We start from the raw sequence: 24,472 nt of genomic DNA, 5'->3' as shown, positions 1-24,472 counted from the left end.
TTTGCTAAAGTCGAGTGATGTATTAATGCTATATTATTATTTTTGTAAAATAAAGCAATTGACTAGGAAAAAAAAATTGATTGAAAATCATAATTTTTTCGGGCCTCTGACTACCGCTAACCCCTTATACTCGTTGTCTAGTCATGATTAAAATTGAGAAATATCTGCCTGTGTCTGATGCAAAAAGATTCTTATATTTGACCCACCTTGTATTACACCACTGCCATGCATCGCCACAGCCGATGCAAATGCAAAATTGCTGCACCGCTATTATGCTACACTACTGATTCCTGCCTAGTTGCAGTTTTTCTCGTGATGAATCCATAGAACGCCCGCAGCTCCAGCTTCAGCTTCAGCTCTCCAACTACAAACTAGCAATTGCAGCGAACGCATCACACAATTATACGCGTTCTTCAGCTAGTTTATTTTGAAAGCACAGCTGAAATGCTTCTTTGTTGCAGGGCTAATGTTGGTGCAACACTGAGCTCTTTCCTAGTCCATCTGCTGCGTTGTTGAGTTCTCGCAATTGCTGCAGTGTTTTATCTTTTTGTTTGCAGCAACATTGCATCGAATTGTCTAAAAATAACAAGTTGCATAGTTTTTATTTTACTCATTTGTTTCTGTTTTGTTTCTTTTTTTTTGCTCTCAGTTGACTCCATGTTTTGCTGTTGTCTCCAGTGATGGCAACTTCTGCAACCTTCCTTGCATTTGATGTTTTGTTTGGAACGCATTACAAAAATCACGACTTGAAATGCGTAGCATTTGGGAAGTTTGTTTGCGGGTCTGGGTATTTGGAGTACTCGATGAGTCTACGAATGCTTTGTGTTCAATTGGAATAGGGTAACATATATGTGTATATGTACGTATGTGTGTGTATGTATGTATGCAGAGTCAAGCATACCGCATATCTATGTATCTTTCCTGTATGTCGCCGCGAGCATTTTAGATTTTTCAGAATAGTTGCACACTTGTGCTTCATTGTATGCTCTTTTCTGTGTTTGTGTGTGTGTTAAACGGCCTGCTCAACATCACCTGTGCCTTGTCCTGTTGCTGTTTGTCTGTTCGCTTCTCTTGCCCTCGTTGTTTATTTATTTTATTTTTTGTGTACTCTTGCTTCATTTCTTTGCTGTCTTGCCTGGCTTGTTTGTTGCTGCTGCTGGTGGTGGTGATTGTGAAGTTCGTGGCAGCTACACAGTCTTGCCATTATTACCGTTTTTCAGCTCTTAAGATAAAGATATCCATGTTTAACGCTGGTTGGGCTTTGACTGCCTGTCTTCCTGCCATCGTTTCTGCCATTCTCCTTATGTTTTCTTTATCTGCGGCTATCCGTGCTGCTCTTTCTTTCCCTTGTAGCCCTTACGCAGAAGTAGATATCTGCATCTTTTGTTGCCTGCTGTGATGGTTACTCGTATATGCCACTTCGCAACAGCCTAGCCTGCCGTTCATTTGCTGATGTCAAAAAACCATTTCAAGGACTTTCGCGCTGTTGTTTTAAATGAAATTAAAATGATGACACGATTTCCATTTTTTCAACCTGTGTTTACTTCGTTCGTCCCATTGCCGTACTATTCTTGTAGCTATTTAAAAAAATTTAAGTGGTTGTTCACTGATCGGTTGCTGCTTGGTTAGTTGCAATGTAATTACCCTTTTTATTTTGATGATTTTTTTTCTAAACGTGTATCTGGTCAAGTGTTCATTTCATTGTCTTAAAGTGTATAAGGGTATAAAGGGCGGGTCGTTAGTCGGTTGCTACAGACAGTTATTTCATGTTCAGAAAAGTGAGAGCAACTCCATATCATAACTGCCGTATGAAATTTGTTCGCCTCAGGCTTGCACAATTTATCAACATATTGAAAAATTACTTCCAAAGTGAGCGTTGTACTGTCCAAACACTGGGTTTATTGAAAATAAGTTTTGGACGGGCTTTTTTTCGTCTTCTTCTTTTTGATTGGTGCGATAACCGCTTTAGCGATTTTGGCCGAGTTTAATCAAGGTTTGCTTTCTCGTGCTAACAGGCGACATTTGGAGACACCAAGTGAAGCCAAGTCCTTATCTACTTGAACTTTCCAACGCAGAGGAGGCCTTTCTCGTCTTCTGCTACCACTAGCTGCTACCGCATTGAATTCTTTCAGAGTCGGCGCGTTTGCATCCATTCGGTCGACATGACCCAGCCAACGAAGCCGCTGGATCTATTTGCTGCGCTATGTCTATGTCGTCGTAAAGCTCATATAGCTCATAGTTCCATCGCTTGCGATACTCACCGTCGCTATCGTACAAATGTCTAAAAATTGTCCGCAGATAATTTCTCTTAAACACTCCAAGGGACGCTCCATCGGATGTTGTCATCGTCCAGGCTAAAATGGAATTTGAAAAAGTGCAGCCGAGAAGCACCGAGATATTTGTTAACTCCTAAAATTCTCAGGCTACAAAGCCCATTGTATTTAAAGGTCTGGAAGGGGAAAAGGAAGTAAAAGAAGGAAAGAGATAGAATAGAATAAAGACATAGAGATGGCTAGACTTGTGGGAATTTTCCGGATTATTTGGCAAATCTGAAAATATCGTCCAGTTTGAGAGAACGAATATTATGTACACAGTCTCAAGATATCGAAACCCAGCCTTACTCTAGCAAAGGCAGGACACTCACAGAGAAAATGTTTAGTGCTGTATGGCTCCACAAAGCACAACAGGCAATTCAAGTACTCAATGATTCCAATGTGGTCATATCCTGACCCCATGGATGGTGTCCTGTAATAATACCGACCATCAACCGAGCTTATTTTCTTCCAAGTTTTCGAAGAAAGTCCGACAATTTTCTGTTCGTGCTTGCCACAAAACACTTTGCAGTTCTGCAGCGTTCTTGACTGGACCATCGCCCTTTATGTAAATTGTATGCATAATCCCTGATCCAATTCATGATTCCCGCATAATTGATTCCGATTATTGGCTCTGGTCCTTGTGGGGTAACCGCTGATCCACAGTTGGCCAATTCATACGAAAGGACGGGTATGATTTCGTCTAAGCAGGTACATATGCATGTGGACGGACCCGCACGCCTTGACCTTGCTGCCGGAAACGCCATTTTGGTTATGGCATTATAATTACCGACTTTTTGTAGGGTGCAATTGATGAGAAGAATTGTGATGATCAACATGATTGGTGTATCGTATCCAACAATCCGTCGAACAATCGATCTTATGCGCACTAAGTCCGATAATCGCCTTACGTGCTAACCAAGTTAGGCACGTCAGACTGTGTTTGTGGGCGTCGCTAATAACCGATGTGATGTAAATAACTCTTAAACGTTCTCGATCCAGAGAGAAAGAGAGAGAGAGAGAGAGAGAGAGAGCGCGCAACAAAACGTTTCATATGGTCTTGGAATATTAGATTGATAATACCGGCTTCTGTTATATACAACAATTAATCGGAAGGATTTCACATAACAATAAAGCAAAAATCATTGAAATTCTTTTTGATCAGTTTTGATGGGCAACTTGTCCGTTGGTCTACCCTTCAATAATAAAATACTAGTTATAACCCTAAACTTGTCATGTGTATCAATCAAAAGGGTTACTACAAAGGAAGGCAAAATTCACCCTCCTCCAAAATGCAAAAGTTCCGGTAGCAACCTATTGTCGTGGGAACGTTGAATGTTAGGTTGTTGTTGTTATTGTTGTAGTAGCTTACTAAGCCCTGTCAGTGCGGTGTATTCACCAATCGTCTTCATCTAACGGTAGACCCAGAAAACGTGCAGTTTTGACAGGTTGGGTTCAGAGGGAGAGGTGTGTTAGGTGAGTAGGTTTGATGTGCCTTCACAAGTTGCACATACATTGGGTATGCCATTCGAAGTGTGACCAATTAAAAAATCCACAAATTTAGTTTGGAAAATTATTTTTATTCATGTGTGAAAATAATACAAAATTAATAATCAATTTACTTTTGCTCGATACGACCATCTTTTGCCTTGACTATGGCTTTGAGACGGTCCAGAAACGAATCGCAAGCTGCCCGAATGTCATTTGCAGGTATTTTGGCCCACTCGCGGACAATAACGGTTTTCAGCGCCTCGAGACTGGTGCATCTTTTATTTTGGACCTTGCTCTCCAAAATGTCCCAAAGAGAATAATTCATCGGATTCGCGTCTGGTGAATTTGAGAGCCATTGTGTGGACGTTATGAAGTTCGGAACGTTGTTTTTTAGCCATTCTTGGTTCACTCGAACTTTGTAAGACGGTGCCGAATCCTGTTGAAACGTCCATGATATGCCACCGAAATGTTTGACTGCCAACGGCTTCGAAGCAACCTCCAGAATAATTTCCTGATAATATTTCGCATTTACCCTGACGCCAGACTCGATGAAAACGATTGGAGAGCGCCCATCTGCGGTTACAGCGGCCCAAATCATTATCTGTGGCGGATGCTGCCTCCTGGTGGCCAATCGGTGACTCAAATTCTCGTATGAATGGTCGATCAAATAAACCTTATCGTTTTAGGAGTTACGAGTTACGAATTGCTCAATTTGAAAAATTTTCTCGTCACAAAACACAATGTTTGGAAATTAACCGCTTTTGTGCAAGCGAAGCAACTCCTTCGCTCTCTCAAGTCTGACTTGTTACTGCTTTGGTGTGAGATCGTGCGCCTTTAGGATATTGTAAGGCTTGACTTTGAGATAATTTTTCAGTATGCGGCGGATGCTACGGTCAGATATTTTCAGTTCTTTCGCCATTTGACTGGCACTTCGCCGGGGATTTCGCTCGAGTCGCTTCTTCACTTTTTGAACATTCACGTGACGTTGCAGTCTTTTGATGACCACTTCCATGACGCTTCGCGAAGCTACCAGTATCGTTGTAAGGAGTAATGGTGCGATATAAAAAGTGTATTTACTTTAAAGTGCTCGAGCTCACGAACAATCGCTGGCTGTGATGTTTCAGCCAAATATAATGCAATCACACTCTTACGTTTGCTATCTATTACTGATTTTCCTTTTTCGCGTTTCGATTCTGTCGGGTTCGATTCTGGATAAGTAGAAGTTTAACCTATTTCAATATTCAGAATGTGATTGGGTGAAGTTACCCGGATCTCGCGAAGCAGCTAAATATCTTCCTCCGCGATAGGTGGTGGTTGAACGGCATTCGGGGGTCGGGTGTTTAGAAAGGTGGCAAGGGTCTCTCGATGAGTGTCGTTTAATGATTGTCTGTAGGGAGAATGGGGAGTTGTGAGACGGGTTTTGTTTTTGGACCCGTATTACTCAAAATCTCAATATTCTGCATATGTCAACGATGGAATCTTTAGTCAATGAATACTGGAAGCTATTGGTATGGCCTATTTAACAAAACTACAATTTTCCTTAAAATTAAAATTGTATATAATAATAGAAAATATAATACGAAATACAAAAATGTGGGGAGTTGTGAGACACCATGGTTTAAATCAATAAAAATGACTTATTTTAGTTGTTAGTTCTTTATTAAGATGAAAAATAAAAAAGAAAAGACAATTGTTATAAAAAAGTGTATAAAAAATGCAATGCCATCAATCTGATGATTCGCAGTGAGAACATGTATAATAACCAGTTCGTAAATTGGCACACTTTAGGTGCACAGCTCGATCGCATACATTGCAATGAATGGAGTTGTTTCTGCTTAACTTAAAACAATAAAAACTCAAATTTAACCAAAAATTTCATGATATATATACAAACAATGCATGAATATTGCGAGGTACTTATGAAAGATGCGTTAAAACGTCGAAAAAACCGGTGTCTCGCAACTCCCCACATTTGTTGTCTTACAACTCCCCAAATCGTTTTTTTATAAATGGCCGCGTAGTCATTAACACATCGAACGTTCATGCCCAAGTGAATGTGTAAATTCAAAGCTAATAGGACAATTAGTAACTTGTATATATTAACATTTGCAATTTGCTTCAACAACTGATCGAATGTACCGCAAAACAAATGATGAAAAAAACTTACCAAGAAATTCCAAAACACAGTAACTGGAGAGACGCGTCGAATGCGTGTAAATACGACCAATGCTAGCTGAAAAGTGAGATCGCATCGAGAACACTTGTTGACACTTAAAATCGAATGTAAACAAATGAATAATGCCGAACGGTAACAATGTCTCACAACTCCCTATGTCTCACAACTCCCTATGTCTCACAACTCCCCATTCTCCCCTACATATCCATGACTGCCGGTTTTACGTTAGAGAAATAACTCGGGAGAAAATGACTTAGAGAAATGAATTGGACTACATTTCCAATATTCGTAATTTTTTTAATGCGTACTTATTATAATTTTGAAATGGCTTTTTTACGATGTTTATATTTTTTTATTTAATAAATATCTTTGCTTATCTAAATTTAATATCGGCACTTCCGTGTTCGCGCTGAACAGCGAACATTGAATACCGAATTGACCTGACCCGCTTCGATGGCAATCTTTTGCTGTTGCCATTGTTGTTGGCGTTGCAATCATTTTAATTGAGGTTGTCACCGTAGCGATTCAGGCTCGTGCATAGCCGACGGATGACGAGGTGAACACCTCAAGCAAATAAAACAGGCGATAAAGCAAAAAGTGCAATGAAGTGCAGCAAAAGGGCTCTTGTAAGCGGTGCTGGTAGTTACGAGGGTTGATACTTACGTATTTTGGATTAGTTATATTGACTACATAATGCATTTATGGTGGATTCCTGTTGCTTGTTTTTATTTCATTTACCCTTCATAAGGATATAATTTTTGTGCCGTTTACGGTAACTTTAGGAATTTAATTCGATTAAAAGTTATGTTCATTTTAGGAAGAGAGTCGAAGTGAATAGGTAATAATGAGGGAGATCTGGCAAGTTAAATATTATTTTTTTACTACTATTTTTTTTATTACTATTTATGAAGCATTGAGGCTAAATGAGCTTATTTGAGCTTGCAAGCCCAAGTGGGTTCTAGTTGCCATGAACCAGATGGTCTATTACATGTAAAGCTATTACTAATCACCCAGATTAGCATTTCCTCATGGTTTATAGTAATGCAGGGCTCAGAGATGAGCACATTTAGTGTTTTAGTACATAATAAGTCAACGTTTTTCATAAGTCTGATGAGAATTGCCTGCCTGCTGTGTCTTAAGCTGCGTTTTCAATCGATTATATGATTAGATTGTGTAAAAAAATAAAATAAATAATTTTCCATTGTAGGTCACGCAAATGTAGGAAACCTACTATTTTTTAAAGCGGGCTTAAATTTTGCTCCTAATGTCGCGTATTTCCAAAATAAAACATTGAGCTAAGGGCGTACCAAATAACGTCTGTCTGCGAGAAAAAATTGTAGGTATTGTTCAAATGGCTGTTCATTCCGTGTCTTATTGCCGTGAGGTTGTCTCTATCGGACTATTCATTATTTTCGATACACTATCTCAAAGCCTTCCCGGTTTCTGTGTATAGACGTGTTTTACTTCAGTGTGACTTTTTTTCCTGCTTCTTTTGCAATGGTTGCTTTTTGTGGAAAGTTCAATAAATAACTCTCAACAGATGGGGCTAATTTATTGCCGTGCAATAGTTGTTGCCTCATGGATCATGGCGCTTGATGTGAAGGCCCTATTGCCACTTAATTTTTTTCTGCCAAGATTGTGTTAGGTTAGGTTAGCCAGATTACTTGTCTAACACAAGACACTCGTTGATCCTAAGGCCCATTGTGATACGTGTATTTGATCTCCCTAACTAAGTTGCTTAAACCATTTGATCTTTGTAAGAAGGTAACTAGTCTCTCCAGTGAGACATTTAGCAAATTTCCCAGGTCTTCAAAGAAATAATCGCCAAGATATTTGGTACGGCTCTTTTGAAGTGCGGGGCATTCACAGAGGAGGGGTTGTGCCGACACAATTTCTTCTTCATCTCCGCAACTCCTGCAGAAGTCATTCTACTGGGTACCAGTAGTACAGTGACTTGTTATAACATATATAAGGACGCTGGTAGTTGCTCTGTTGAATCAAGGCAGACATTTTGCCCTTAAGATGCAGATTAAAATTCAGTTTTGGCCAAAGCGCTGTTAACTTGGCGCACAATTTCGCTAACCTTTTGACACTGTTCTTTTGATCCAAAGCTTGGAATGACATCGTTTTTAAGTGCTTTTGACATATAATTCAAAGATTTAAATAGACGTAAATAGGCTTCCTAAACACAAATTTCTTCTGTGATTCATGCACGAGAATTATTGTTAATATTGAATGAATTGCTAACTGCTGAATTAAATGCTTTTAAAAGCACTGTTGTCAACTCATCTCCTGCTACCGCTTCCAGCTTCATCTCCAACTGTTGCTTCTCATCCGCTGCCGCTGTCACTCCTCAGAGTAAAATATGAGACCAGCTCGTTAATCCTTCCAAGGATGATAGAATACATTGCATTATGTACATCGCGAATCCTCAAACTAGCGTCCTAAGTTTGTTGGATGATAACCACAGTGGAAAGACTCTAAATGTGTGGCCAACATCAAACCGCTAATCGGCTCTACACGATTTGGATGGAATCTGCTGACTTGCTTGGGTTGTGGCGGTGATTTGTTTAGGAAAAAAACCGAGATTGTGTTGGTGATATACTAAAAACGTAAGTATACGTGTGAAATGAGCGGGCACCATTCTGCTGTCGAGTCCACTATGACGTGGCAGGCGAAATTACTCTTACAGTTTTGCTTTCGATGACCAAACTTGTAATCTATCATCCTTGGATGATTCTCTCCCATTGTTTTTCTTTGTTCTCCTATTCTAAGCCTCCCAGTTGGACACACCAAGTGAAATCAAGTCCTTATCACCCTGATCTTTTCAACGCAGAGTAGGCCTTCCTCTTCTACTTTCAAGCCGGAGCGTTTGTATCCATTTGGACGATATGACCCAGCCAATGAAGCCTCTGCATCTTTTTTCGCTGTTCTATGTTTCTGTCGTCTTAAAGCTGATACAGCTGATTGTTCCATCGCTTACGATACTCGATGTCGTTAACGTGCAAATGCCCAAAATTCTTCCGCAGAATATTTCTCTCAAATACTCAAGGGACGTCTCATCGGGTGTTATCATCTTCCAAGCAGTTAGGACGGGCAATCAACGGTAGTCACTTGAAACTTTACTATATTATAGAAAGACTTTCAGGATACCTGCACCAGAAATGTATTTAGTTCGCTTTTTCTAAAGTGGCCGGTTTTAAATCCGGGTCGTTCCAGTAATGTAGAACCGACTTTCGTGGGAATACAATTGTCTATGGTCATCTTTGCCATTTTCCTTGAATGCTTCTAAAGTTATCTAAAGAGTGTTTCAAAAGTGACATCTAGATGGAAGTACTCAGTAGTAGGTTTTATTAATTTTTGACATTTTTCAAGTAGACGGATGCCACGCTCATTGTTTTGAAAGCTATATGAGCTATTGTGAAACCCTTTGGGAAGCTGTGTTTACTCGTTCAGCGCAATGCTGCCAGCTTTTTTTTTCCTGCGTCACACAGTTAGTTGAGCTGATCAAGGACCGGGTATACGATCGTGTCAAAATAGATCTCATTTGGGACATATATTGTGTAAATATATATTTTCTCTTGGTTTTATACGACTTTCAAACCCAGCTCATAATCCTATCCTAGGCAGTTGCTTTGTTAAGGATTCGTTAATGCAGTCTTCTAACAGATATTTGAATTTTTAATGATTTTGCCGGTTGTATCCAATATATACACGTCCACCCTCGTATGACCATATGTATGTATATGGCATTAAAAAGTTTGGTTCAAAGAAATTCTTATAAAGCTTTTATTTATGGCACAATTTATTGTTTATGGCTGCAAGAATGGCAAACAGCGAAGTTAACGAACACGCAAAATTAAAATGGACAAGAACAATTTGCACCGCCTTATGTACTACATTTTTTTACAATATTTTTTTATTGCTTGCACCAGTTGTTGCTGTGCCTCGCTGAGTTGTTGTTGTTATGATTAATTGTCGAATTTGTGCAAAAAGGCAGCACCAACAACGGTGGTAAGGCCATGAGTAATAAACAGCAACAAAATCAGCTGGCAAAAGCGTACGACCAGTAGCTGCTGCTCAGTTAGAGGAAGAATGGGTAGGCGTTTCAGCGACAATCAAATGTCCGTACGCGAGCAAACGCACGACAACGACAAGCACGTGGTCACGACAGCGAACGAGCAATGCCGATTGTAGAATAAAATAAAGACTATGATGTCGAAGCAATAGCGGCAGAAAAAACTTTTAACATAAAAAGAACAACAAAAATTGCATCAACAAATACGTATAAGCGAAAGTTCAAATTGTTGTATTTGGGGTACATAAAAGGTTCGCTGCCTCCAACAGCAAAGCCAATGTAGAAACAAAAACAAAAACACAAACAATAACAACTGACATTTTGCTCTCGTTGCTGTCGTTGTCCGATGTCACTGTCATCGTAACTACCATGGCTTGCAATGGTGCCGCAACAACAATGACACAACGCGTTTTGTTGCAGTCAATTGGGGTATTTTATTTTACGTCTTATACTCTGACATGTTGTTGCAAAGGTTTTGATATACATATGTATGCAGCATTCGTAGTATTGTTGCTGCACTTCAATATGTTTTTACTTGTTTTTTTTTGTTTTGTTTTATTATTACTGTAGCGCTGGAAATGCTTGCTAATGTCAGTGTTGCTAGCGCTGTTGCTGTTGGTGTGGTGTTGGTGGTGATGGTGATAGCAACACTGTAGACGCTTACGTTGCTAACGATGCAGCGACAGCGACGTCGTTGATATCGTCATCGTCATTATCGCCATACACACACATACACATACGTACATGTATGTATACGTACATACATTCAAACATCCATACATATGTGCGTAGATATGCCATAACTCGACGAACAAATGAGAAGAAGACGACGAAGACGACGATGAATAATGGTGCCACTATGTCTGGACTTAACCGAAACAACATGTGTTTGTTTTCGTTGCTTGCTCACTGTTGCTTTTATTGTTATTGTGCTGCACAAATACAAAGAGAAAAACGAAAGCTTACAAAAGCACGTCCATACAAAAGCAAACACATACATACACATATGCGTAGTTTTTCGCCATTTAACCCTGTCATTACACCCTCTATCCTTCCCTAGTGTATACCCCATCAGCCTATTATCCCTTGACACTTTTGTTGTTGTTGTGTTGCGCTTGCGAAGCTGGCGACGCGAATTTTAAGTGGAATTTGTCTGCTTTAATTTAAAGGATTGCAAATTTCATATCGAGCACCACCATGCACGCATTTAATTAGCCAACGTCTTTGTCTTTGGCGGTCCTGCATGGCTTTTGTTTTTGTATAACGAGTACGTACGCATGCAAACGGTTATGTTACGTCCACACATACATACTATATACTATATACATATGCATGCATGTTTGGAGAATGCAACCCTGCAAAGAAAATAAGTAGAACACTTATTAGTTATAGCTTCCTTTTCCTTATAATCAAGCGGTGATGTAAATACTAGGAAAACTATTGGTGGGGCTTCGTCGGGAATTGCCACTTTGTTATCTTATCCAGTATATAAAATTCCGAATGGTTTTTAGATCAGTAAACACCCAGAATTGAGGATCACCTGGAGCATTGATAAAGCAATTGCAGCTTTTTAAAATGGGTCGAGTGCATTACAAAGCGGCAATAGTTATGTAATTTGTTCGATTCGAAAATAATATTTTCGGTGGTTATATTCATTCAACAGAGCTCGGAATAAAAACGTTAATCGAAAGATTTGCGTCGATTGTCTCCGTATAATGTACGCCTTCAAGGTCACGTACTGGGCGTCCAACTGGAAATAATGCGGGCGGCACCATTGGGCTATTGTTTCTCAAAAATGCAGCGTTTACCTTCAAAGCATTGCGACAACGAGATGATGCTGATGCACTTTAAATACCCTTTATAAGTGTTTACACCAGACTTCGCAAATACGCAAATCTTTGAGGAATGAAATTTCTCTCTCCCACCTCAATACAAAACATTTCTTTTTGTTTCTCTCATTGCTGTTGTAAAACCAACGAGTGAACATTCGTTAATCTCCGAATAAGCGAACAAATCATTGCGCTCTTTAAAAGCAAGCGTTATGTTTTTTTGATGATTTATTCTTCCTCACTCAAATTATTTCAAAATCTTCTATACTATAATGTCTGTACGTTGCCCGCGCATCACTACGAAACGACCAAACGACGTAAAAATTTTTATACATTCGTATTTTCACCCAATGAAGGTTATAGGCATGTTTTTATGATGGAACTCCCTTCCCACAGCCCCCAGGCCGCGCCACCACTCTCATTCGTCACTATTAATCGAATATTTGCTTAAATTTAATCTAAAAAATCTTAGTTTTTCGTATTTCCCACTATTTATAGCACACTATAGACTTCATAATCCGCATAAGCTGTTCAAATATGACCCAAATTCAAAGTTCAAAAACAGTTTGAGATAGAAAATTACAATAATAAAAATAATTTTGCTTGATATTTTTCTGATTGGTTGTTTTGATTTTATTCAACGAGGCATAGCAAAGGATGCCGGGTATTGTAGTATTATGGTTATTAATAAAAAATTATTTTCTATGAAATTATTGTTTGCAATTCTTTTATATGCATATCCTAAATCCCTCAAAACTACTCCTACGCTAGCGGGGCCGCGGGTTAAAGCTAGTAATTAAATAAAATGTCAATTAAAAACTGAAATTGTTTGCCTCTCTCTTACAAAAAATGTAATTTTTTAAGTGTTAAACACATTAAGTACTTCATTTTATACGCAAACAAAGCCGCGCACACGAGCTAGTTGTTTATAAAAAAATATGTTTTGATATATTGGAAATAAAAACATCCTTGCAAGTCAACCGCTTCAGGTATTTTCGAACTATGAGCTCGACCGACTTGAAAAATGTATTTCCGCGTGTAAAATTTTCGTTACGATACCCATCGGACTGAGAGAGGCTCCGCCAAAGTTCAAAATTTAAACGAAAGTATTTAATGATTTTTTCTAGTACGTAATTGGAAAGAAAACTTTTTTTGTAATCTCTACAATTACTTAACTTCTCAAAGATCAAGTACTAAAACTATATTTTTATACTTATATTTAAAGAAATAACTTTACTTGTTTTGGGAAACCCTGCATTTTAGAAAAAATAATAATAGTTTTTTGTTTATAGGTTTGATTAAAATTAAAAAAAAAAAAATATAAAAAATATTTAAATAATTGGCGCGTATACTTCTGTTAGGTGTTTGGCCGAGCTTCTCCTTTCAAATAAAATTATATAATTCAAATATTTTTAATTTATCTTTTTTATATTTTTTTATACGATTATATATAAAAAATGATGTTTTCATTTAAAGGGTTATTTAAAATCATACAAATATATCGATATTTATTTAAAATTTTTTGTATGTGCGCTATAAATGTAAATGTATTCATCTAAATACACTTATTTTATCCTGCCATAACCGATATGTTTTCAACGTCATCCAATCCTACCACGAACGTTAAGGACACTTGTGAACAAAGTACTCCATTATTAATTTCAAAGTAAGGCAGAAGTAGCAAAAAAAAAAAGCGCAAAACTTTAAAAAATTACTTTCAAACTAAAAACCTCTTTTCCGGTCGCTTTGAACTCAATCGACAACTGTTGCCAGACGTATCGTTAAGTTCACCATCAGAATGCAAGTCAAGACCAGCGCTTGTTGTCTGACTGGCTGACCCTACATTCATAAAACGCAAGCAATTGCTTGTATGCGAGTATCACTTACTTGCGAGCAAGTCGTAGTGCCTTTCCTGCCCCATTTCCTTTGGGTTCCCCTTGGCTATGCCGATCTGTATGCTATTTCCTTCCTCGTTGTTCACTTCGACCCTCCTTTTATTTTTCTTCCACCGTTACCCGTTCCCCGTTTCCCGTGCTTTTGATACGTCATCTTCGCATTGGCAATCCTGTTGGCCAACTACTATAACATTGCATTGGTTGTATTGGTTGCTGTCTTTGTTCCGTTCCATCTCTATTTTGTTGCAGTTCTTCGAATCGCCTGCCCCACTGGTTATCTTTCGACTTGTTGGTTTCTTTCTGTTGACTGGCAGACAGACAACGACATTGCATGCCACTTTAAGGTTGTTAGGTGGTTGTTGTCTTTTGACGTTTTGGCCAGTTGACTAGTTGACTGGTTAACTGGACGATTGGCTATCGCTGTTGTTATACTTGTTGGCTGTCGTTTGTGTGTTGTTGCTGTCGCGCGTTTGTTATCTTCAGAACTTGTCGTGTCAACATAACCAAAAACTGAAACCCAAATAAACGAATTACATCAACAAACATATCTGTATATTTTTATGCTGTATGAGCAATACAAAAATATTAACGAAAAGAAAAAAGTTGAAAAGACAGGCGCTGACGGGGAAACGCCGAATTGTGTTCACTTATATAACGGGTGTTTTACTTTTATGGTATAAGTAATATAGGTAGAAGGTTTTTTTAAATTAAAATGCAAGAAAATCAAAGAATGAAATTTCGGCTCTGTTGACGTGCACATTTTAATTTCCCGCTTTTACTATAGCTGCCTTGGCTGCGTCCTATTAAAATCAAACGCCGTTAAAATTTTCAAATAAGTATTTATCTGAATGAATCAATTACATGAGACACGCCCACTAAGAGTATTTTAAGTCGGTCAAATCACCTGAGCGAAAGAACGAATAGAGAAAGCACGGACAGCATTCAGTAGCCAGCTTAGCTGCCTATGACCCTCAGATATCTAGAAATACCAAACTATGGATATTTGAGTCTAACGTTAATTCGGTTCTCATTTACGCCTGTGAGACGTGGAATCTGTCGCAAGAAGATGCGCAGGCACTTCAAACTTTTGTTAACCACTGTCTGCGTAAAATCAGGCGCATATTCTGGCCGAATAGCATTGAAAACAATCCACAAGCAGAGCCCTATTGGAAATGACCAAACGGAAATGGAACTGGCTTGGTCACCCACTACGCCGACCTAACAACGACATCACCAGAACTGCAGTTGAACGAAAACCAAGTCAGCCGTCGTAGAGGAAGACCGTCTAACATTTGGAGAAGGATTATTGAGGCGGTGATGGAAAATACGAACAAAACATGGAGTGAAGTTAAAATATTAGCTCAAAATCGGGGCCAGTTTAAAGAATTTATTGAGACCAAATGTTCCATACAGGAATAAAATGATAAAATATATAAATTACCTGAGCTAGGATGGGAGGCTAATTGAGAACTCCCTTCGTGAAATGTTGTTATTTCTCGCTATATAGCCTACTCCACTAGTTTGCTAAAAGCATTCAACCTGAAGATGAACCAAAAAGTCATGAAGAATTTGCCAGTACCATCTACCACTGACATTGGTATATAGGCTATTGGAGCCTACAACATCTAAATCACACCAAACAGTGAACATTTCGGAGTGTAATGGCGCCTCGCGGCCGCCGTAGCTGAATGGGTTGATACTACCGTTCAGTAGTGCCCTGGTTCGAGATCCGCTATGATAGAAAATAATTTTTCTAATAGCGCTTACCTCCTTGGCAGGCAATGACAAACCTCCGATTGTATTCTGCCATGAAAATGCTTCTCATAAAAAGCATCTGCTGTTTGGAGGTGACGTAAAACTGTAGGTCGCAAAAGGTGTAAGCGCCAATTATATATAAATAGCCTTACATTTGCCCAACTTAACCTAAACTCACAACGGACTCATTTCGTGGTCTAAGTGGCATTGCTGTCTCTATGTGCGATGCGGCTGCGAAATCTACATGTCTCTGTCTGGTAGGTTCAGAAGAAAAGCACATGCGCTTAGTCCAACCCATCTATATTCTAGGGCTATTAATGACACTGGATTTGGGTGAAGTAGTGTGATGAGTAGAGGGCACAAAAGGTCTTTAGGTCGAAGTGCAAACCTCCTATTATTATATTTCTTTTATTTATTCTAATGGAACCTCGACAATCCAGTGGGAATTTTTCTCGCACCAAAGGCGGCATTTTTACAAGTGTTGCCTTTTATATTTTCCGCCAATTTATGAAAATACAATAAAATAATATGAAAATTACTTTATTGTTTTTTCAAAATATTCTCCTTGGACGTCAGTACACTTCTGAAATAGCTCATTTTCAAAGCCCTTTTGCTACTCAGAAGTGGATACCACCAAAGCGAGCTGTTTAAAATGGTTTTAATAACTTCTTCGGGCGTTCAAACCCGTTGACCGTGCATTTTATTTTTGCTGTTCGGGAACAAAAAAAGTCATCATCATCAGCCAAGTTAGGGCTGTAAGGCCGATGACTTACTTTCTCAAAATCTTCCAAGTAATAGAAGGGGATAATAGAGGTGAGTTGCTAAAAATGGCGTATAATCATTAAATCTTTGTGGTTACTCACAATCACTTAAACTTTGGCGATGGGTTCTACGATACGTGCAGTATCAACTCGGATTGATGGTTAATCTTCATAAGACTTCACATATCTATAACATGATTCGATCCATCGTATTGCGTATATGCTGTTTAGATGGCCAAGTGTCCAGTTTGATTCTTAAAAAGAATTTGTTGTCTTTGTACGTATGATTATATTGAAAAGAAATGACCTATACGTTCAAATAAACACCTGTTACATAGTTTGCTTTTGCTCCTATAGAAATACCGACATATGACACGAATACTCTTTGTCCACAGGTTCACTGGTATGAACGCTTGTTGTAAATTTTTGCAAATAAGTCATTGGCACGAATGAGCCTTTGACCGCGGAGAACTTAAAATTTGATGTACCTACATGGCTGTGCATGTGAAGTGCAATTACCCTTTTTTGTTTACCGTTGCCGTTGCGGTGTTTTGTTGGTGCAAGCTAGTCTAATATCTTCCCAGCTGCTTGTTGCTTAAAAAAATAACAAAATATTTACAAGATATGCAAAATGTACGTTTGCACTTTTCACATATTTTGATTGGCAGTGTGTTGTTTACATTGCCACGCCATCGAACTCAATATAAATATTTATATTTTGAAATTTATGTGAGTAAGAAAACCGACGCAACGTCGTTGGAAAAAGTAAAAGCTTTGAACTAAGTAGTAATTCCCTTCCCAGCATCCCTTGCCAACCCATGATTGGGTTCTTTGGTTGAATACGTAATACTAAATTTCATGGTAGATTAGATTTACATTTAGTTGAGGTTTGCACTTCGGCCTCGTGGTCTTTTGTGCCCTTTACTCGTTACAGCACCTCATACAGATCCAGTTTCCTTAGTAAACTTAAGCTAAAACTGGGTTGAACTGAACGTATGCGCCTTTATTCGGGCTGAAAATGGCCGAGATGTCGCAACCTTCTCCGCGCTATAGCGCTGTATTCAAGCAGAGGGCGCATTGGAGTCTCCGGGGATTGGCTGTAGAAACGACAAGAATTAGTAGACCATATCCAATAATGTGCGGATGACTACTCAGTCTGCAGTGGCCTGTGAGAATGCCCGTGAGTAATCACAGTTTATCCTTGAGAAGAGTTATGAGTTTTTTAAACCTCTTTTGGTTGTACCCTCCCAGTAAGGATTTGGTTTGGCGTAGCACCATAGTTAATGACGAGGTCGTAGTCTCTACTGCCAATGCGTTCGCTACTTCGTTCCGCGTTATATCCCTGTGTCCTGGGACCCAAATTAACCGCATGCGATTGTGCGTTGCTAACATATTCAGTTTCTCGTTACACCTAAGGATCGGTGTTATTCCACTGGGGAACATAGGACTTCAACAAAACATTTAAATCTTATTCTATTAACCGCTGTTCTCTGTACGACATTCCACGTTTGGTTAACTGCCATTCCATCCAGTGCCATTTACGACCTCTTATCACTTTTTAGATTGGATCTTGCTTGGTGATCTGCCGCAAGCCTGTATTTCGTATACTGTTCGACTAAAAAATTAAGTCACGCAGAAAATGAAGTCTCTTTATTTTTCTACAATATTCGCAATAATTTGCATGCTAAATTTACGTGGCGAGTTCCAAACCCGGCGTCTTCTCACTAGGCCCGCTCCCGAACTGATGTTTGGAAGCTACACAGAGGATACTTGGGCGATGCCCGGAAGTTGTGAGCTGCTTGAACCGTATGCAGAAGAATTGTGCTAGCCACTCTCTCAAGTAAATGGCGATCAGGGACTTTCCCTACTTGTGTGGACTTTTGCACTTGTAACCGTACTCTTTAATAAAAAAAAAAAAAACATATTCCTATAAATAACACAGTAAACCACCGGGGGGAGAAAATTATATTTGATGAATTCTATTGCCCGCAACTGCCTCACGAAAACTTCTCTTATTTCTGTCGTTTATGTTTACAAAAATTTGATTCAAATATCTTTACTATGTATTTATTTATAGGTTTCAATAAGAAAACTTTATTATAGTTTATTTTACAATCTAACACCAACGTTTACGTGTTTGTTTACAATTTGTAAGTGATCCTTACACTTTTTCTCTGTTGCCTCTTCCCATACGTGCCTTTATGATGGGGCGCAATTCAATGCAAATCCTCACAAGGGGACTTCGGTATTGCAGCTGGCTTGGTTTTATTTTTTTTTTTGAGATTTGGTGGTTTGAATTTCAAAGTGGCACTGTTTCTTTATTGTTGCCTTGTTTCTTTACATACTCATTGGAATTTTTGCATTCAAACCACCAAATGGAAAAAACAAAATATGTACATGTAAATAATGGTGAAAAGAATTGGGAAGGTGTGGCCAATAACAGGCTGTCGTAAACGGGGGTCACGGAGCGGTTTGTTCACGAAAATACTAAGATTGTGTTAGTGATTTACGAATAGAATTAACCAATAACACTTCGTTGCCGTCTGAACAACGTCTGATTGAACGAATGTGTGAATATGTGTTTGGACAAGTGTGGCAATACACGTGAAGTGATCGTGCAGAACTCGGCTCCCGAATCATCCGTGTCGCGGCAGCCGAAGCTCTCCTCTCTCTAGGCCTCTTTGCCAAGCGTTATGGTGCCAACACTCACCGACGTTATCGTAGTCCCTTTCCGTTACCCGTAGGATACACAAAATTGAGCAACACTTGTGATCGGAGAAAACAGCTGCTTACAGATTTACACAATTCATAGATTTGTGCGTGTTTGTGTTTCGTGGTATCGACAATGTTGCCATTGATATTTTTGCCTATACAGGGTTTGATTGAAAAGTAATGAGCCTTCCCGCGCGGAGAGTCTGCAAAGCGATCAACCGAATCGGCTGGTGGGGGAAAATGATCGTTGGATCTTCCTCTTTCACTAGAAACCGGTCCCAGTTCGCTGGCAACAGCGGTGCAGTCAACATCGCTCCGCGCTTGAAAGATGTTTTTTTAGGATTTTGCAGTGGCGAAAATGCAGCGATCGTTGGAGCAACGTTACTCGATCAAATTTTGCGTAAAACTAAACAAAACAACTACCGAAATTCTGTCCAGTGTCCAGGCAAAACGGTGGCACAAGTCGTTCAAGGAAGGCCGGGAGGACGTCGAAGGCGAACCATGCTGATCATCTTTTTCGACTCTCGAGGCATCGTCCACAAGGAGTTTGTACCTCCAGAAAGCACTGTAAACGCGGTATTTTACAAAGAAGTGTTCCTTCGGCTGAAAAACTGCGTCGCCCGGGTTCGGCCCGACCTCATCAACAATTGATGCACCTCTGAATTGGCCAAGATGGGGGTGTATTAACGCTCAAGGGTCCTATTTTGAAGAATATTAGTTGTATAAGCCAAAAGGTTTAATAAAACTGCTTAAAAAAAATAAGGCTCATTACTTTTCAATCAAACCCTGTACACTTTTACACACATCCGCGTTATCAGTTACAATTTTTCATTGTTTAATAAACCAAAGCCAAAACCAACAAATGCAAATAGTTCATTTATCTATAATTAACATTGTTTTCCACTTATTTTAATAAAAATTAGAATTTTTCTAAGTTTATTTTGTAAATGATTTCGAAATGCACTGTTTGGCAACACTGTGTGGTGAGAGAGCAATCAGCTGACAGGGTATTACGGGAATTTTTAAATAACGTGAAATAAAATCTACGGTACTACGATACGGAAGAAGGAATTTTTCATTTAAATGGGGTTCTCATTACTTTGATCATAACAGCTGACAGGGGATTGCGTTTACGTCGTGCACTGTTTTCAGCAAAAATCCTGCCATAAAATCTACGATACTACGGAACGGAAGGGTTGTGAGAATTCATTTACATGGGTCTCTCATTAGTTTCATCGTGTCAGCTGATACGAGCGTATGCAAGTGGCGAATAGATGAAGCCAGTGGTATGATAAACATATCTTGGCACCGCTGGAACAGAGTGAATTGAGTACCGAAGGTGGCGTATTCCCAAAACAGTTACTTTATTTTTCGCGATTTCGACAAGACTGACGTCAAAAAAATTACATGGTTGTGAAAATTCAGTGAATGGCTTGGTACTATTGTGCTTTGTGAGATTTAAACTAATGAAAACGAAGTGCCGCGTGTTAAATTGTAAAAGCAAAAATTAATATAAAGCCTGCAAATGCAGTTTGCGTTTTTACGCCGAAGACGCCGTGGCAAGAAAGCATGTGTGTTGTGCATGCGTGCGTATAATTTCTTGTGTTTGGTTGTTTCCATTGCTTTCGTCTACTCTTCTTCTTCATAAACAAATAATTCCCCATCCTTTTGGAATCTTACGACACGGCGAATTCGGAAGGCGTAATCTATTTCTCTATCATTCTTGCTTGCATGTAAATGTTGTTGCTCTACCGAAATCACCTTGTGCGGATTCGCCCTGCTTGTATTTCTATCACTCTTAAATAAACCGTAATGAGCTGATTTCCTTTTTACTACAAAAGAACAAAATTTTGATATATTCGTATAGAATAACATATTTATTCAATATTTAAGGAACAAAAACTTGCAAATTCATTTCTGGAATTAGAGAATTTAAGGCAATAACGAGATAAGGCACAATTTTATGCAAAAATATTATTCGTACATAGCCATATAAAAAATCTTTTATTAAAAAATAATAGAAAAAACGAGTATTCTGTACTTTTTTGGGCCACCAAAAGGTCGATGCATATTTTTAGCAATACCTTGGTTTAATTAGCTACAATTTTCCCCCACTCAATACTTAAAGCTGTCTTTAATGATGCCTTTGATGTTATTTTGTGCTTAGACATGCTGAATTGGGTTCAGATCAGGTGATTGAGGTGAATATTTAAGCTGCTTACAGTGGTACGTAAGCCATTTTTACACGAGATAAGATGAGTGTTTTGAGTCATTGTCTTGTTGGAACAAGAACGCTCTAGCATCCAGTCCAAGTTTAACGGCACTATCATGCAAATTATACTTCAAAATGTTTAAATACAGATGTTTGTCTATTTTATCATCAATAAAAACCATTTTTCATACTCCAGACGCAACTATGCCCCCCAAACCACTGCATTTCTTCCTCCATGCTTTATGGTAGGAATACGATTTTTTTCATGCTGTTCTGTATTTTCTTTTCGCCAAACTTTTGGAAGTCCATCTGATCCGGAAACATTAAATCTCAATCTCTTCTTTCTGTTATTATCTGGAATGTGAGGCTTGCGGCGTGCCACTCTGCTATGATGACCAGCGTTGTGCAGGCGATTACGGACTGTTTGTGGGCTTACTTTTTTGGCATAGTATCTTGAATATTTCGGCATAGTATCGTGGAGGTTATTTTTGGATTTTGCGCGATTGATGCTACTTTGTTGCGTTCCTCACGTGGAGTCAATTTTTTCACCTTCTTGTTTGGGGGGGATTAGCTTCCAATTTACCAGTATTAACGTAATCAGCAATAACACTTTGCACTGTATAATGCGATTTGCCAATTTTTTGTCAATTTCGCGCAGAGACTTGTTTTCCAAGAACAATTTTACGCATTTCTAATGCTAAATCTGCACTTCGTCACATTTTGTAACTTTTAATCGAGATATTACGCGCAACTGAAACTGAATGGGCGATAAAAACTAAGAAAAACCAATCTTATTCCGATTTCAACAATATTAGTAAAAACACAAACGAGTTTTGCAACAAAAGTATCATGAGCTGAAAGTGTACGAATAAATGTTTTGCAGTATTTTCCTATGTCTACCTGCTTTCCTTGGACGCCTCAGTGTGATTGCTTGCGGCAATTCATCAGGAATATAGCATTCTTACAATGACCCAAAAGAAATATATTGTCACAGCAAATATTTTGCGCAAAGCTAAGGTTTTTTACGTACTACGCAGGGTGTATGAAAAAATTGTGTGACCACTGTATTTCAATTTAGTTGTATTTGTTATTCTTGTAGTATCATAAAATATACCCATGTTACTTTGGCGATTTTTGCTGAAGTAACAGTCCTTGGGTGAATATAAATATGAGCTGCTCCTGTAATGCAGACCTAACAGTTGTGGGAACAGCACAGAACTCAAAATTTTGTTTACATGGACGGCTCTTACCGTCCTGTATGATTTCATAAAATTTCAAAACCACGCTTTGTGAGCAAAAAAGTAATATTGGGTTGGGGGAAAAAGTAATGTCGTATTTTGTCAATTGAGCGAGACATTTAAACATATCTTGCGTTGTACTTATTGCATCGGGTCACACTAAACGGCGATTTGAAGACGACAATCTGTACTACAAGTGTCCCTTTGACACTGTTGTGATCGTACGATGAGGAAGTTATAGCGCCTCAAAGATGGAGTCCACCAAGCAAGAAATTCGTCATGTTTTGCGTTTTTACTACCTTAGAGGTAAAAATGCAACGAAGGCGGCGGAAAAAATTTGTGAAGTTTATGGGCCTGATACTGTAACGATTCGCATAGCACAGCGTTGGTTCGATCGATTTCGTTCTGGTGTAGTAGATGTCGAAGATGCACCCCGTTTGGTAGGCCAATCGTCGTAGAGACTGATAAAATCGTTGAAATTATCCAAAGATACCGGCATGTGATCATTCGCTCGATTAGTCAGGAACTAGGTGTAGACCACAAAACCATTTGCAGAAGATTGGATTCCAAAAAAAGCTGGATGTTTGGGTGCCACACGTGTTGACGCAAAAAAATCTCTTGGACCGAATCAACGCTTGCGATTCTCTGCTAAAACGGAACGGACTTGACCCATTTTTGAAGCGGATGGTGACTGGCGATGAAAAGTGGATCACGCACGACAACGCCAAGCAAAAAAGATCGTGGTCGAGAAGCGGCGAGCCGGCCCAAACCATCGCCAAGCCCGGATTGACCGCCAGGAAGGTTTTGCTGTGTGTTTGGTGGGATTGGAAGGGAATTATCCACTATGAGCTGCTCAACTATGGCCAGACCCTTAATTCGGTCCTCTACTGTGAGCAACTTGACCGTTTGAAGCAGGCGATTGACCAGAAGCGGCCAGAATTGGTCAATAGGAATGGTGTTATGTTCCACCAGGACAACGCTCGTCCTCACACATCTTTGATGACCCGCCAGAAGCTAGCTCGGATGGGATGTCCTATCGCACCCACCATATAGTCCCTTGGTGATACCAAGTTGGCCTCAAAAGAGGCTTGCGAAAACTGGTTGTCTGAGTTTTTTGCAAATAAGGAGGGGGGTTTTATAAAGGGGGGATACTGAAGTTGCCTTCTAAATGGCAACAAGTTTGCGAGCAAAACGGGTCATATTTGACTTGAATCGGATAATTCTAAGTACGTTAAATAAAGCGTCAAATTTTGATCACAAATACGACATTTCTTTTTCCCCAACCCAATATATGATAATATGCCTACCGCTCCCACGACAGTCGATTCTACGTTACGGGAACGACTCGGATTTATATCCAGCAGCATTCCCCGTGCATCCATGGGCAATGATTGTGCTACTACAACAACGATAGTATGCCTAACAAACTTTGGTAGCCCTTTGTTCACTCGCGGAGTTTTAGGAAATTATACTTGTATATAAACTTTGGTAAAATTTGAAAATGTGGACAGATTCTGTAATTCACTTTCGAGTGGATTTCAGTGAAATTGCCAGAAAATTTATATGAAATTCACTTAGCAGCAACAAATAAACGTAACACGGCTGAAAACAAGTGTTTTTTTATTTGTCCACCCGCCAACAATTGTTTATAGTGTTTGTATGTTTACCTCGATAAATATAATGATACATTTTTTTCTTTTTTATCTTTCCAGAGGTTCCTTCACTCACCGAGCTCGCTGCGCACTGTGTCGCCTCATATATCCCCTTCGAATTGGTTGAACACGTGTTTCCTCCCGTGCCAGAGCAACTGCAATTACGTATAGCGTTTTGGAGTTTCCCGGATAATGAAGAGGACATACGTCTCTACTCGTGTTTGGCTAACAGTTCAGCGGATGAATTTAATCGCGGCGACCAACTATTCAAGACTCGCGCCGTCAAAGACACACTGCAAATTGGTTTGTTTACAAATTACACCAACAAAAGCAATTGCTTTTTTCTACAGGGTCTTTCAAG

General features: G+C 39.2%; 1 protein-coding gene across 1 annotated transcript in view; it reads left to right on the top strand.

Moving 5' to 3' along the window:
- LOC128857503 (zinc finger SWIM domain-containing protein 8 homolog) overlaps positions 1–24,472 on the top strand; it is a gene marked incomplete at its 5' end in the record, with an annotated part of 41,783 nt that overhangs the window by 4,902 nt on the left and 12,409 nt on the right. Inside the window, one exon of the mRNA XM_054093255.1 lies at positions 24,172–24,414. Within this exon, the coding sequence (XP_053949230.1) occupies positions 24,172–24,414 (243 nt within the window). The remainder of the gene's footprint in view (positions 1–24,171; positions 24,415–24,472) is intronic.

Source organism: Anastrepha ludens, chromosome 3, assembly GCF_028408465.1.
Source record: "Anastrepha ludens isolate Willacy chromosome 3, idAnaLude1.1, whole genome shotgun sequence".
NCBI lineage: Eukaryota > Metazoa > Arthropoda > Insecta > Diptera > Tephritidae > Anastrepha > Anastrepha ludens.
Note: the sequence above shows the minus strand (reverse complement) of the source record. Positions and strands in the feature narration are given on the sequence as shown.